General features: G+C 39.1%; 1 protein-coding gene and 1 pseudogene across 1 annotated transcript in view; one reads left to right on the forward strand and one right to left on the reverse strand.

Annotated features, from left to right (window-relative positions):
- The window catches only part of HEPHL1 (hephaestin-like 1), a 78,414-nt gene that overhangs the window by 14,382 nt on the left and 46,701 nt on the right, over positions 1-17,331 (forward strand). Inside the window, exon 2 of the mRNA XM_011926564.1 lies at positions 3,980-4,224. Coding sequence (XP_011781954.1) covers positions 3,980-4,224 — 245 coding nt within the window. The remainder of the gene's footprint in view (positions 1-3,979; positions 4,225-17,331) is intronic.
- On the reverse strand, positions 14,576-15,526 carry LOC105500889 (annotated as a pseudogene).

Below are 17,331 nucleotides of genomic sequence, written 5' to 3' on the forward strand. Positions count from 1 at the left end.
AACACCTTTCTCAAGCTATTCTGTCTACTTGAGCAAGGTATTGAGGTGTCTCTCCCTCTGTCCTAAATATCCATAACATGTTCTGTTCCTACAATTCTTAGCAGTTTCCTTTGTGCAGGTAACGAAGGCTTTGTTCCTCTTGACTACAAACATACTTATTTAGAGATTGTACCTTTTTAATTATTGCACTCAAAGCATCTGGCCCAGTACTCTGCATGCTATAAATCCTCAATCTGTACTTGTTGAAAGTCAGCAGAATGTTTTTCAAGCTTAACCAAGACTGAAACAGAGGCAATGCCCATGGGATCTTCTGGGAGAGTTCTTAAAGGAGTCAGACAGGGTGATGGGGGCAGCCAGAGTCTATGACAAAGGTAGGCAGAGCCTTCCCGTTGGTCCCTCTCCAGAGTGGTCATGAAAGTCTCTTTTAAATTTAATTTTATTTATTACTTTTCTTTTATACCACCACTGAAATGCCTGAAGTTCACGGAAGCCCTTAAGGGCTTGTTTCATTAGGGTGACACAGTCATACATGAGTACAAACTTTATATACTTTGGTCCAGGAAATATGTCTACTTCAGAAGGAGCACTGTCCCTGGGTCTGTCTCTGGACAGAATAGGAATGCAACTGAGGTACAGTTAAAGGCTGAACCCCAAGGGTCTATGAGTTTATAGCTCCACCTGCTGATGTCTGAGGCTGGGGCTTGGGACTAGACAGGGTGCCTGACCAAGGCATCTGCCTGGGATTCTGACTTGGAGAAGGGAGAGAAGAATCAGAGAGGATCATTGTGCCCTATGCTGAGGGAGGTGAGGGATGGGAAGAGTTGGTGCAGGACACTCTAGAGCAATTTGGGAGGCCTGAGTCATCTCACAACTTTTCAGGCTCCAATGCCATAGAACAGAGCTTCTACAGTCTTCTAGATCCAACTGGTCTACCCACCTTAGAATTACCCAGACACTCACGGTGGACCTGGAATGAACAGAACTGCATGAATTGCTCATTCTGGCCCAGAGTGGGTGGCTTGAATACTCTGTTAGACATTAATTCCTTTGGGAAAGGCTGGGATAGGTTTCCTTTTAAAACAGTTGGGAAAGAGAAAAGAAAAACAGAAAAAATATTAGGGGCACAGAAAAGTAGAAAAGAGAAGAGCTTCCCAATAGGTGCTTAACACATTTTTTGAATAAATTATACGAATGATTGAATTCTTGGAACTGAGTGAAAGAATAGAAAGTACAATAAAATAAAAACAGAAAAAAATGAAAAGAAATAGTCATACGATGATGAAAACAAGTAGGAGTTGATTAGAGGGGAAAAAGTCAATAGCGAAATTTAAGAGATTAGAGGAACAAACAACTCTCAGACAAACTTCCTTCTATGGTGACCTGAAGCTCCAGACTCATGTCCCAGTTCCAAGTACACAAGAAAGAGATGCTTCACAAGTCCCTAAATTTTCTCAGATTTAACCAACCAGACACTGTGGCTGTCCCTGAACTAATCATAGTGGCCCAGAGTAGGCTGGCTGGGGGATGAATGATATCAATTGGCCTGGATCACAATTCTTACCCTAACAACAGCTTATTAGAGAAACTTGGCATGCTCCTGGGCTAGCCTGAGGCACTTGCTCCATCAGTGGGACTGGAGGATGGAGCACCACCCAAAGCACAGAGAACGAGAGTGGCAAAGGTGTGCTCTCCCGCTCTCGGCACACTCCTCACTCCCCAAAGAGTGGAGTGTGGGTGCCCAGTTGCCAAAACTTTAAAATGTCTTCTACATCAACTTTTTCTTTTCTTTCTTTCTTTCTTTCTTTCTTTCTTTCTTTCTTTCTTTCTTTCTTTCTTTCTTTCTTTTCTTTCTTTCTTTCTTTCTTTCTTTTGCTTGAGTAACTCTTATTTGAGAGTATACTGAAGCATTACTTCCTTAAGGAAACCTCCCCTGACCTATCTTTGACTCCAGATTAGATGCCCCAGAACATAATCTGTGTTCTCATAACTCTCCCTTCCAGAATAGAGGCTCCTTCAAGGCAGGGGCTTTGTCTTTTTACCTCCATATCCCTAGTACTGAGGTCAGGGCTTGATATAATTAATGTTTGGTGGATAACTGAGAGAGACTAAATGCACGGACACTTTCAGGAATGTGTCTCAGAGTAAGATGTGGCCTCTTGCCCCCAAAAGGGACACAGCTACATTGGGATGACTGCACCCAGGAGTGCTGGAGCTTTTGCTCAAGCAGAAGCCAGTATTAACAAAGCTGGAGCTAGGATGGGAGCTCCATGCTAAGCACATAGACTGAGAGTGGGGAAGGGGGCTTCACCTCTCCAGGAGAAGACTGTCTGGCAACTCCCAAGCAGTGCTATTGTTTCACGCTCCCAGACACCAGGGACTGAGTCTGCCCTACATCTAGGTCCTAAGGAGGGCATCTGGTCATCTCAAGTCTTAGAATTCTGTTTTTCTCATGTCCACCCCTTTTCTTCTATTGCACCACCCCCTTCTGGTCTCATAACAGTCTCTCTGCCCCTCAACTTTGCTCTGCCTTTTGCTCAATTCCTCTAAAACTTGCACACCACTGCCATAGAATGGTCCTTAAACACGTGATTATCATGTCATCCATTTTGTGAAAAACCTCAGTGAGTCTCAGTGCTTCCAAGATAAATTTTAAATTCTCCAACCTGGAATTAAACTTGTCAGTCTATCTCCGGAACTTACATGCATCCTTATCTCTCATTCCTCACCTCCTAGACCTGTGCATCAGCCTATAACCTGCTCTTCCCATTCCATCTGTACTGCCTCCTCCTCACTGTACATCCGTTGTCCCGCTTAGTGTCCTCAGTTTTCCCTTTTGTTATCCAATCCTGCTTCTCCTTAATTCTTGCAATTGTCTGACCTCTTGTACCCACAGCAATTTTTTCCTTCTCCAAACCATTTTTTTTTTTTTTTTGAGACAGGATGCTCTGTCATCCAGGCTGGAGTGCAGTAGTGCAGTCTTGGCTCATTGCAGCCTTAACTTCTCAGGCTCAAGTGATCCTCCCACCTTGGCCTCCCAAAGTGGGATTACAAGCATGAGCCACTATGCTCTGTCATCCAGGCTGGAGTGCAGTAGTGCAGTCTTGGCTCATCGCAGCCTTAACTTCTCAGGCTCAAGTGATCCTCCCACCTTGGCCTCCCAAAGTGGGATTACAAGCATGAGCCACTATGCCTGACTTTCTGCTTTTTTTAAAAATTGAGTCTTGCTCTGTCACCCAGGCTGGCATGATCATGGCTCACTGCAGCCTCGACTTCTCAGGCTTGAGTGATCCTTGTGCCTCAGCATCTCAGGTAGCTGGGACTACAGGCGGCCCACCACCATGCCTGGCTGTTTTTTTTGTTTTTTGTTTTTTCTTTTTGTTTGTTTGTTTGTTTTTGCAGAAACAGGATCTCAAAATGTTGCCCAGGCTGGTCTCAAATTCCTAAGCTCAAGAGATCTGCCTGCCTTGGTCTCCCAGTGTAGGGATTACAGGTGTGGATCACTATGCCTGGCCTCCCTGAACTATTATGTTCCTAGAAATGTTGAGCCTGTATCTGTTGTATCAATCATTCACTTGACGCTTAATCATCTTAGCCCATTATTTGATTACAAACTTTTTACACCATCTAGCCACATGCTGGGAATGCAGTAAATGTGCAATGAGTGTTAGTTAAATGAAAAAGCAAAGGGGAACACGTTGAGTGGAAAGCGGCAAATGTGTAGTGTGGTTTTAGAGTTCTTTGGATTTGTTTTAGTTTGGTAGTGAATACTACTCGTGCCCTTTGGCGTGCCACTTAATTGCTGAATCTCATTTCCACATTAGTAAATTGAGGATAATCTTCCCAGCCCTACAGAGATTACAGGTTATGGGGAACACCAAATGAGAGGTCATACATGCAATGCTTTATAAACTCCTAATGGTAAGCTATTAGGGCTTCTCTTTTCATTTCGATTACAAAATATTTTTCTTCTTACTTTTAGACTTGCAACCTTATTTCTTGAAAGAGGGCCCAATAGGATAGGTGGTATTTACAAGAAGGCTGTTTACAGACACTTCACGGATGGAACTTACTCCATAGAGATCCCCAAACCTCCCTGGCTTGGATTCCTGGGCCCCATCTTGAGGGCTGAAGTGGGTGATGTGATTGTCATTCATTTAAAGAACTTTGCTTCTCGACCTTACTCTCTGCATCCACATGGCGTTTTCTACAACAAAGATTCGGAAGGTAAATATCAATCCTCTATTATTGCGGTCTTGTCTCTATTTCATAAGTAAGATAACTGTCAGAGTTAAAGAGATTTTAGGAGCACAATGATTACATGGATATGTTTGCCTCCTCTCTGTCTCCTGCATCCATCTCTGTCTACCTATTCTGTCTCACTCCTTTCTTGCTTTTTTTGTTTTTTGATTTTCAGAGGTAGTCTCACTCTGTTGCCCAGGCTGGAGTGCAGTGGCATGATATCAGCTTACTGCAACCTCGGTCTCCCTGGTTCTAGATATTCTCCTGCCTCAGCCTCTGTAGTAACTGGGATTACAGATGTGTACCACCATGCCCAGCTAATTTTTTTTTTATTTTTAGTAGAGAAAATATGGTTTCACCATGTTGGCCAGGCTGGTCTCGACCTCCTGACCTCAAATGATCCGCCCGCCTCGGCCTCTCAATGTGCTGGAATTACCGGCGTGAGCCACCATGCCTGGCTCCCCTTCATGCCTTTTCTTTCCCTTATTTCCTCTCTCTCCTCTTCCTTGCTCTTCTTTATGTTGACACGAAACTCCTCAGTACCTGCTCCACCATGCCCCAGAAGCACACTAGCTTTCTTCCTTGTCACTTACTTATGCCTGATTTGCACATTGGATAAAGGGCAACATGCTCCTATCACCCAGTAGCAGCCTTGGCTGTGGGTACGGTTTTATCAACAGAAGCTGATCCCCACTCCTTGCTTCAGGCTGCTATTTTTGGTGCTGCCTTTGCGAAGCAGTCCTGTCTTCCTTCTTGTGTGTACTTTAGGAGTTTCATTAGGGCAGTTCCTGGATTCCTCCCTAATTGAAAAATATTAAACAACTTTCTTAGACTTTTGAGACACAAGTATTTCTCCAACATCAAAAATAATTTTTGCATCCTATATTTCATTCTTGCTCATGACCTGGTGGAATGAGTCGAAGGGTGCTGTACCTGCTAGGTGACTGCTTCTGGGAAATGTGCCAGCACAGTGCCATTAACTCTGAGGCAAATCACATTATCATCAAAGGGGAGTTTCTGGGCATTAACAAATATTCCAAGGCAGCCTAACTTGTGTGGCAGCTGCCCCAGCCACGTCTCTGTAAGCAGCCAGAGGAGAGAACTCTGATGGTGAACATACAGCTGGGATTGCCCTTTGTTCTGGACTCTCTTTTCCTCCACCTGGAGTGCAGCCAAGATTTGGTAGTTCTTAGTTGTTGAGGATGAGCACAAAAATTGTGCCAGGTGAACTTTAAGGTGTAACTGTGAATGCATTTTCTTTAACACAGTTTTTTTAACTTTTATTTTATGTTCAGTGGTATATGTGCAGGTTTGTTACATAGGTAAACTTGTGTCATAGGGATTTGTTGTAAAGATTATTTCATCACCCAGGCATTAAGCCTAGTACCCATCAGTTATTTTTCCTGATCCTCTCCCTCCTCCAACCCTCCACCCTCTGCTAGGCCCCAGTGTGTGTTGTTCCCCTTTATGTGTCCATGTGTTCTCACAATTTAGCTCCCACTTATAAGTGAGAACATGCGATATTTGGTTTTCTCTTCCTGTGTTAGTTTGCTAAGGATAATGGCCTCCAGCTTTATCCAAGTTCCTGCAAAGGACATCATCTCATTCTTTTTATGGCTGCATAGTATTCCAAGGTGTATATGCATGACATTTTCTTTATCCAGTTTATCACTGATGGGCGTTCAGGTTGACTCCATGTGTCTTATTTATACTGCAGGTAGAAAGTAAAGCTGTACCAAGATAGTTGTTCCTGACTTTTCAAATATGGAGAAAATAGGGGCATCTTTAAGTCTAGTGGTTGTCTTCTTGCCTCCGTATGTTTCTGGAGAGCATACCTTAATAGAGCTAATGGTGTCCTGAAAAAACATTTAGGCCAGTGATTCTAAAGCTTTATAAGGCCACAAATTCTTTTTTCAAAAAAATTGTGATAAAACATATGAACATAAAATTTGCCATTTTAACCATTTTCAAGTGTTCGATTCAGTGGCATTAATTACATCCACAAGATTGTATAATCATCACCATGATCTATTTCCACAACATTTTCATCATCCCAAACTGAAACTATAAAGCCATTAATCAGTACCTCTCCATTCCTCCCTTTTGTTGCCCCACTGGCAACTTCTATTCTAATTTCTATGTCTATGAATTTGCCTATTCTAGGTACCTCATATAGGTGGAATCATACAATATTTGTCCTTTTGTGTCTGGCTTATTTCACTTAGCATAATATTTTCAAGGTTTAGTCATACTGTAGTATGCATCGCAATGTAATTCCTTTTAAGGCTGAATAATATTCAATTGCATGTATATACCACACTTTGTTTATCCATTCATCTGTTGATGGATGCTTTGGTTGTTTCCACATCATGGCTATTGTGAATAATACTGCTATAAACATTGGTGCACCACAGATCTTTCTGACCACCTGTGAGAGCCATGAGCCCTTGCACCAGAAAAATATGTATGTGCACAATTTTCTTTTTGAGATGGGGTCTTGCTGTCACTCAGACTGGGGTGCAGTAGTGCAGTCATGGTTCATTGCAGCCTTGAACTCCTGGGCTCAAGTGATCCTCCTGCCTCGGCCTCCCCAGTAGCTGGAAGCACAGGCACCTGCCACTACACCCAGCTAATTTTTCAAATTTTTTTCGTAGAGATGAGATCTTGCTATGTTGTCCAGGCTGGTCTCAAATTCCTGGCCTCAAGCAAACCTCCTGCCTTGGCCTCTCAAAATGCAGCGATAACAGTCGTGAGCCACTGTGCCCAGCCTGTGGACAAAATTTTCAACCCACTTTAAAGAGGTTCTCAGGGTCCCTGAAAACATTCATAGGTCCTTAAATTAAGAACATTTCAAATGTTGCTTACCCAGGAAACCTTCTCTCTATCCTGTCTGTAGGACTCTCCCATTTCAGAAGTGTGTTGGTTTATCTCATAACACTTAATACTGGCCAGGCGTGGTGGCTCATGCCTGTAATCCCAGCACTTTGGGGGGCCAAGGTGGGTGGATCACCTGAGGTCAGGCATTTGAGACCAGCCTGGCCAACAGGCGAAACCCAGTCTCTACTAAAAATACAAAAAATTAGCCAGGAGTCGTGGCACATGCCTGTAACCCCAGCTATTTGGGAGGCTGAGGCAAGAGAGTCACTTGAACCTGGGAGATGGAGGTTGTAGTGAGTCGCGATCATGCCATTGCACTCCAGCCTGGGCAACAGAGCAAGACTCCATCTCAAAAAAACAAAACACAAAACAAAACAAAAACAAAACAAAAGCAAACCCCACTTAATACTGGTATAGTAGACATACAAATGGCCAACAGGTATATTTAAAAAATGCTCAACATCACTAATCATTGGGGAAATGCAAATCAGAACTACAATGAGATCTCATCTTACCCCAGCCAAAATGGCTATGATCAAAAAGACAATAAAATGCCCTCCCCCAAAACACAAAACACAAACAACCAGATACTGGCAAAGATACAAAGAAAAGAGAACACTTATACGCTGTTGGTGGGAATGTAAATTAGTGCAGTCACTATGGAAAACAGTATGGAGATTCTTCAAAAAATGAAAAATAGAACTACCATATGACCCAGCAGTCCCACTACTGGGTATTTATCCAAAGGAAAGGAAATCAGTCTATCAAAAGGATATCTGCACCCCCATGTTTATTGCAGCACTATTCGCAATGGCAAAGATATGGAATCAAACTAAGTGTCCATCAGTGGATGAATAGATAAAGAAAATGTGGTATATATACACAACAGAATACTATTTGGCCATAAAAAGCATGAAGTCATGTCATTTGCAGCAATATGTATGGAACTGGAGGTCATCATGTTAAGTGAAATAAGCTAGGCACAGAAAGACAAATATAGCATGTTCTCACTCATATATGAGAGCTAAAAAAAAGTGGATTTCACGAAGATAGAGAGTAGAGTGATAGATAACAGCAGGTTGGGAAGGGTATGTGTGGTAGGGGGATGAAGAGAGGTTGGCTAATGGGTATAAATATATTGTTAGATAGAAGAATAAGTTCTAATGTTCAATAGCGCCATAGGGTGACTATGGTTAACAACAATGTATTGTATATTTCAAAATAGCTAGAAACGAGGACTTGAGATGTTCCGAACACAAAGAAATGACAAATACTCAAGGTGATGGATACCCTAAATACCCTGACTTGATCATTTCACCTTCTATGCATGTAACAGAATATCACATGTACCCCATACATATATACACACATTATATATCAGTTTTTAAGAACTGGTACAGTAAAGGGGACCTTTTCTGTTTGCTTCCTCGTGTGTGTCTGTCTCTAAATTAGATTGTAGGGTTCCAGGAGCAGGGACCATCTTGGATCTTGCTGGGCATTGCTTCCCAGTACCTGGCCTAGTGCTTGGCATGTGGTAAGTGCTCTCTAAACACTTTTTGTGTGCTTCCCAGATCTAGCCCAAGATCATCATTACTCAGAGAGGAAATGTGCTTGGACCAAAATCTTACAGTTGATTAGGAGCTGAGTTGGGATAGACACAGGCTATTCATTACTATTCTATCTACCATTCTAGGGCTCTCTCCACTGTTCCACACTGCGCCTTTGCCTATGCAGGCAGTTAAGCAGCACTGCCCATCCTGTGTGCAGATCTCAGCAGGCCACTGAGACTGGGAAGTCTTGATTCTCAACCTTCCTGGGTCTGCCAGAGGGCTTCTTGTGAAAGTTTAGAGCAATGGCCAGGTCTTTAGTTACAGGCATGAGGGATCCTTGATTTGCTTCTCCTCACCACCATATATAGTTTTTCAAAAGGTCTGTATTCATTGATAAACCTTTCACTGAGCACCCACCAGGTGCCAGACACTGATTCTGGGTCCTGAGGATAAAAGATGAATGAATTACAGGCTGTAGTAAAAAGAAAAAAATCAATGACCATAAGTATAAGGAGTTAATTTCAGTGCTCTTAATTCTGCTCCATTGATCTATATACTTATCCTTGGACCATTGCCACATGTCTTGATTACTGTGAACTTCTACTTAGTTTTGAAATGCAGTCGCATAAATCCTTCAACTCTGTTATTCTTTTCAAAGCTTTTTTGCTATTTAGGTTCTTTGCCTCCATATATATTTGATCAGCTTATTAATTTTTACCAAAAAAAATCAGCTAGGATTTTGATAGCACTTGCTTCGCATTAATTTGGTTGACAAATTGTAGGAAAATTCCATCTGCATTTAAAAAACAAATGATCATCTTGCCAATATTGAGTCTTTCAATCCATGAACATGGAATGTAGGTCTTTAATTTCTCTCAATAATGTTTTAGTTTTTAGTTTACAAGATTTGCATTTCTTTTTTTAAATTTATTCCAAAGTATTTTATTTTTTCTGTTGATATTATGAATGGAATAGTTTTCTTAATTTCATTTTTGGATTGTGTGGTGTTAGTGCATAGAAATAGAATTAAGTTTTGTGTGTTGAAGTTATATTCTACTTCCTTGCTAAACTTGTTTCTTAGTAGATGTTTAGTGGATTTGTTGGAATTTTCTGCATATGGACTTACACCATTGTGAATGAAGAGAGTTTTAATTCTTCCTTACCAATCTGTATACCTTTAATTTTTTTCTTTTGACTTATTACATGGTTATAACCTTTAGGAAAATATTTAATATTAGTAGTGAGACCAGATATTCTTACCTTTTTCCCAATCTTAGGAAGAAAGCATTTTGTCTTCCTCCATAAGCATGAGGCTAGCTGTGCATTTTTTCCAGATAGCTTTTTATCAGAAAGAAAGTTTCTTTCTTTTTTTTAAATTTTGAATTTTTGTGGGAACATAGTAGATGTATATATTTATGGGTTGCTGAGATATTTTGATACAAGCATGCAATGCATAATAATAACATCACAGTACATGGAGTATCCATCACCTCAAGCATTTATCCTTTGTGTGTCAGACAATCCAGTTATACTCTCATTATTCTAAAATGTACAATTAAATTATTTTTTACTATTGTCACTCTGTTGTGCTAGCAAATAATAAGTCTTATTAATTCTTTCTGTTTTTTATATCCATTAACCATCCCCACTTCCTCCTATCTTTCCACTACCCTTCCTGGCCTCTGGTATCCATCCTTCTATTCTCTATTAGTTCAATTGTTCTAATTTTTAGTTCCCACAAATAAGTGAGAACATGTGAAGTTTGTCTTTCTGTGCTTAGCTTATTTCACTTAACATAATGACCTCCAGTTCCATCCACACTGTTGCAAATGACAGGATCTCATTCTTTCTTGTGACTGAATAGTACTCCATTGTGTATATGTACCACATCTTCTTTATCCATTTGTCTGCTGATAGACACAGCTGGCTTCCAAATCTTGGCTGCTATGAATAGTGCTGCAGTAAACATGGAAGTGCAGATATCTGATTTCTTTTTTGGGGTTACATTAAAATGGGGTGTGTACCCATACCAGTTTTTGGGGTTACATTAAAATGGGGTGTGTACCCATACCAGTGGGATTGCTGGATTGTATGATAGCTCTATTTTTAGTTGTCTGAGGAAATTTCAAACTGGTCTCCATAGTGGTTGTACTAATTTACATTCCCACCAACAATGTACAAGGATTCCCTTGTCTCCACATCCTCACTAGAATGTTTTATTGCCTGTCTTTCGAATAAAAGTCATTTTAACTGGGATAGGAGAATATCTCATTGTAGTTTTGATTTACATTTCTCTGATGACCAATAATGTTGGGCACTTTTTCATACACTTGTTTACCATTTGTATGTCTTCTTTTGAGAAATAGCTATTCAGATCTTTTGCCCATTTTTAAACCTGGTAATTAGATTTTTTTCCTATAGAGTTCCTTATATATTCTGGTTATTAATCCCAGATAGGTAGTTTGCAAATATTTTCTCCCATTTTATGGATTGTCTCTTCACTTTGTTGATTGTTTCCTTTGCCGTGTAGAAACGTTTTAACGTAATGTGATCCCATTTGTCCACTTTTGCCTTGGTTGCCTGTGCTTATGGGGTATTACTCAAGAAATCTTTGCCAAGACTAATGTCCTGGAGAGTTTCCCCAATATTTTCTTGTTGTAGTTTTATAGTTTAAGGCCTTAAAGTTTTTAATCCATTTTTATTTTATTTGATTTTTGTTTATGATGAGAGATAGGAGTCTAGTTTTATTCTTCTGCATATGGATATCCAGTTTTCCCAGTACCATTTATTAAAGAGATTGTCTTTTCCCTAATGTATGTTCTTAGCACCTTTGTTAAAAATGAGTTCACTGTAGATGTATGGATTTATTTCCAGGTTCTCTATTCTGTTCTATTTGTCTATGTGTCTGTTTTTATGCCAGTACCATGCCATTTGGGTTACTATAGCTCTGTAGTATAATTTGAAATCAGGTAATGTGATTCCTCCTGTTTTGTCCTTTTTCCTTAGGATGGCTTTGGCTATTCTAGTTTTTTTGTGGTTCCATATAAATTTTAGGAATGTTTTTTCAATTTCTGTGTTGACTGTCCTTGGTATTTTGATAGGGATTGCTTTGGACAGTAGGAACATTTTAACAATATCGATTCTTCCAATCCATGAACATGAAATGTTTTTCCATTTTTTTGTCCTCTTCAATTGCTTTCATCAGTGTTTTATAGTTTTCATTATGGAGATCCTTCACTGCCTTAGTTAAGTTAATTTCTAGATATTTAACTTTATTTGTAGCTACTGTAAATGGAATTAATTTCTTGATTTCTTTTTCAGATTATTCACTGTTGTCATATTGAAATGCTACTGATTTTGTATGTTGATTTTGTATCCTGCAACTTTATTAAATTTGTAAGTTATAATAGTTTTTGGTGAAGTCTTTAGGTTTTTCCAAATATAAGATTATATCATCTGCAAATAAGGATAATTTGACTTTTTCCTGGCCAATCTGGATGTCCTTATTTCTTCCTCTTATCTGATTGCTGTAACTAGGACTGGAGGAAATTCTTTTCTATTCCCAGTCTGTTGAGAGTTTTTCACTAAGTAAGTACTGGATTTTGTTTAATACTTTTCTATGTCTGTTGAGATGGTCATGTGGCTTTTCTATATCTATTGAGATATATTATTACATTAACTAATTTTTTGATGTTAAGCCAACCTGGCAATCGTGAGATAAATCCCATTTGGCCATGGCATACAATCCTTTGTATATGCTGATGAATGCGATTTACTAATATTTTGTTAAGAATTTTTGTGTCTAAGTCATGAGGGATATTGGTCTATAGTTTTCTTGCGATGTCTGTATCTGATTTTGTTGTCAAGGCAATACTTGCCTCATAGAATGAATTGGAAAATCTCCACTCTTCTATTTTCTGAAAGATTTTGTAAAGTATTGGCATGGATTTTTCTTAGTATTTGATAGAATTTTTACATAAAACCATCTAAACCTGAATTTACTTTCGGGGGGGATTTTTAGGTACTAATTCAATTTCTTGTTATAGGTATATTCCAATTTTTTATTTTTATATTTTAGTTAGTTTTGGTAACTTGTGTCTTTCTAGAAATTTGTGTGTTTCATCTCAGTTGTCTAATATTTTGGCAGAAAGTTGCCTATATTTCCTTATGATACTTTTAATTTCTTTATGGTCAGTGATATCACCTCTTTCATTCCTGACTTTGTCAATTAGTGTTCTCTTTCTCTCTTGGCCAGTCTAAACAAAGTTGTCTCAATTTTGTTGATCTTTTCTAAGTACCAACTTTTGGTTTCATCTATTTTGTTTTTTCTGTTTTCTTTTTCATTGATTTCTGTTCCAATCTTTATTTCTTCTTTCTGCTTGCTTTGGATTTGTTTTTCTCCTCTTTTTCTAGTTTCTTAAGATGAAAGCTTAGGTTATTGATTTGAGAGGTTTTTAAATTTCTGAGATAGATGATTTAAAATCTAAATTTACTTTTTAAGCATGGCTTTACCTGTATCTCATACATTTTGATATTTTTGTCTTCATTTTAATTCAGTTCAAAATATTTTACAATTTCCCTTGTGATTTGTTCTTTGACCTATGGGTTACTTAGAAGTGTATCATTTTATTTCCAAATATTTAGATGATTTCAAAGATTTCTTTCTGTCGATATTTAATTTAATTCCATTGTGACTGAAAAATACGCTTTGTGTGATAGTAATCCTTTTCAATGTATTGAAACTTACTTTATGCCTAGTATATGCTCTACTCTGGAGAACCATCCATGTGCTCTGTAATGAAGGTGTATTCTACAGTCATTGGGTGCAATGTTCCAGAGACATCATTTAGGTATAATTGGTTCATAGTGTTGTTCAAGTCTCCTATATCCTTGCTGATTTTCTGGTTAGGTGTTCTATCAGTTATTGAGAGTTGAATATTGAAATCTTCAACAATTATTGTTGAGTTGTCTATTTGTCTATTTTTTGGGGGGAAGGTCTGAGTGTCACTTATTAACAGCAGTTTATACAGATCTGTTTTCAAAGTTCAGGCACAGAGCCCTGGAGAAGAGCAGTCTCTGAACAAGGAAGCCAGGAACACAGGATGTACACATCTTTGGCAGGCATGTTTAGCCCCAGAAGTTAGAATTCCGCTGGATATTTGAAAGGGATCAAAGTTGAGGGTAGAAAGAAGTCTTCAACAGGACTCAGATCTCTGTTTAGGGCTCCTCTTGCACTGTCTAAGTCTATGCAAGTATTAGGACCCTGGGGGGCAAGAATCAGGCCAACCCATTTCAACAGAAGCAGATTCTTCAATCTGCACTCAGTTAGTTCACATTTGTTTCCACTGGTCCCACAGTTAAAGAGAATTGGCCTTATAGTAAGAGACAGACCACTTTCTCTCTGACCCTCTTCAGGACCTCTCTTCAGCTGCATCTGTGCAGGAACTGCTGGGAAAATTGAGGCCTGCCTTTTCAATTCAGCTGCATGTGTCTTTACCCTCAAATCTTCAATCAATGACAGGATGGAGGCTACCTGTGAACTCAGGCTGACAACTGTTCTCCCGAGTCCATCACACACATTGCCCTACCTTAGTTCTGCCAATTGCAGTACCTAGGTTGGAGCTACAGTAGACCTCAAATTGGGACCTAAAGCCAGTCTGCATAGGCACTCGGGAATTTTTCGTAGCAGGTGTGGATAAAAAAGTAAATGAAGGTGATAATGTGAGAAGAGTGAAAGAGCTTCATTTGATAATTAGACATCTGAAGTGATTTTACTTTTATTTTATTCACTTTAAGCCAATCATGAAATTTCACAGTGATTTCTCAGGTAGGAGCAGAAGGAAGACAGTGTTAAGAATCATTGGGGCTGTGGCCCAGTTGGCCTGAGGAGGTACAGGCAGGGTGGGTCCTCACTGGGGCAGCTGGAGGGGTACAGACTGCCCTGCTAGAAGGTAGATGATGTTATGAGAGCGTGAGAACTGGTATGCAATGTCATCTGCAGCTTCCAGCTTGTGCAGCTCAATCTGGCCATCACCTGTGGTGGCCGGTGAGTTGGCACTCAGCTCAGCTGCCTTGGAGACTCCCTTGGCAGAGAAGATGGCCACCTTTTTCTGCTGCTCAGACTTTTCCACCACGAATCTGGCCCTCTCTGATTCTGCTGAGCCACCGGTTTCACTCCTACCACTTCTGTGAACTCCTTCCCAAAGGTCAGATGTGTTAAGGATACATCATCCAAGATGAACTCAAAGGTGGTTGCTTAGTCTGTAAGGTCGTTGCTAACCTGCCTTGGAGACCAGCTCTCTCTGGGTGATCAGTTCTCCAGCATCAAAGTAAGCCATCAGTAACATGAGGATCTTTTCACATCATCTAGGATGAGCTTAAAGGTGGCTGCTTGCTCCATAAGGTCGTTGTTAACCTGCCTGGAGACTAGCTCTCTCTGGGTGATCAGTTCTCCAGTATCAAAGTAAGCAATCAGTAATGTGAGGATCTCTTAGTGATGTACAGCAGCACACGCTCATCATAGTCCTCTCCAATGCCAGTGAAGATGTGAGGAAGCTGGCTAGTGACAGGCTGGAAGACAATGTGCACTGTAATCTTGACATTCTGTAAATCTTCACTACCAGTGATGACTGGTGTGTTATGTGATCAAGAGTAACAGTCAACGATAATTGGTTTCTGTACCAATAGGATGAGAAAGTGAGTTCCTTTCCCTACTGCGATGTCCTGTACTCCATGGAATCTGCCATAGATTTAGCTCTGTGCTCAGTATCCACATAATATAAGGCAGAGCTCACCATGCCTCCTGTAACAGCTAAGACCAGGCTAAACTTGCCAGTGGACTCTAATACTTTGGCAGCCATGTTTCCTTCTGCTGGACTCTTTCACAGCCAGCTTCTATTCCCTGTTCTTTAAATTAAGTCAGTTTTTCCTTCATGTATTTTGATGCATTTTTGTTAGATATGAATACATTTATAACTGTTATATTTTCCTGATATATTTACCCTTTTATCACAACAAAATATCTTTGTCTCTAATAATATTTCTTGTCTTAAAATCTATTTTGTCTGTTATTGATATAGCATCTTACTTTTGCTATTTCAATTATTTTACTTTCAACCTATTTGTGTCTTTGAATGTAAGACACAATACAAACAGCATATAGTTGAATCTTGCTTTCTTCCCCCCAGTGTGACAATCTCTGCATTTTGATTATGGTGTTAGACCTTTCACACTTAATGTAATTATTTATTAGTTTGATTTATATTTGTCATTTTGCTAATTATTTTCTATATGTCTTATGTCTTTTTTGTTCCTCTGGTCCTCTTTTACTGCCTTCTTTTGTGTTGAACAAATATTTCTTAGAATAATATTTTAATTTCTGTTTATTTTTTAGCCTATATATCATTGAGTCATTTTCTTATTGGTTTGCCTCGGGATTGTAATATGCACCCTAGTTGATCACTTTTACCAACTAAATTCTGGCAAAATGTAGAAGCTTTGCTCCATAAAGTTCCATTCTCTCCCCCTCCTTTGTGCTATTATTGATATCTATCTATCTATCTATCTATCTATCTATCTATCTATCTATCTATCTATCTATCTATCTATAACACCCTTCTCTAAATAAACCCAGCAATACATTGTTATATACTTGGTGCTTTATATTACTTTATGACTTTTAAAAAATAAAGAAAATAAAGGAAAATCCATTTATAGAACCTCTTATATTAAGTCATATATTTCCCATTTCTGGTGCTTTTCATTTCTTCCTGTGAATTCAAGTTACTCTTTGGTGACATTTCCATTTATTATGAAGGTTGATAGTCCTTTAGTATTCCTTGTAAGGCAGTTCTGCTAGTAACAAACTCATTCAGTCTTCATTTATCTAGAATGTCTTGCCTTTAGTTTTGAGGGATAGTTTTGCTGGATATAGCACTCTTGGCTAACATTTCCTCTTTGGCACTTTGGGTATATCATCTCATTGTCTTCTGGTTTCAAATGTTCAGATGAGAAGTCAACCATTAATCATGCTAATGCTCCCTTGTACGTGATGGGTCATTTTTCTCTATCTGGTTTCAATATTACCTTTTTGTCTTTCTTTACACTTTCCACAGTTTAACAATGATGTATCTGTTTGTGGACCTCTTTGTACTTATCAAATTTTGACTCATTAGGCTTCTTTGATGTGTAGGTTAATGTTTTTCACCACATTTGGGAAATTTTTGGCCATTATTTCTTCAAATATTTATCCCATACTTTTTTTGTTGTTCTCCCCTCTTTCTGAAGACAACTGTTATACACATGTTAGTAAACACATTGTCCCACTGGTCTCTGAGGTTCTATCCATTTTCTTCTATTTCCCCCACTCTCTTTTTCAGATAGGATAATTTCTATTGATCTATCTTCAAGGTCACTGATACTTTCTTTTGTCTTTTTGAATCTATTGTTGAGCTCTTCTAGTGAGTATTTTATTTAACGTATTGTGCTTTTCAATGCCAAAATTCCAGTTTGATTCTTTTTATTATTTCTATTTGCTTATTAAGATTCTCTATTTGTTGAGTCATCTTTCCCACTTTTCTTTAACCCTTTACACATAATTCCTTTTAGTTGTTTGAATGTATTATTATAGCTGCTTTGAAGTCTTTCTCTGCTAAATTCAACCTCT

The sequence above is a fragment of the Colobus angolensis genome, unplaced genomic scaffold (genome assembly GCF_000951035.1).
Source record: "Colobus angolensis palliatus isolate OR3802 unplaced genomic scaffold, Cang.pa_1.0 Scaffold7, whole genome shotgun sequence".
Taxonomy (NCBI): Eukaryota; Metazoa; Chordata; class Mammalia; order Primates; family Cercopithecidae; genus Colobus; species Colobus angolensis.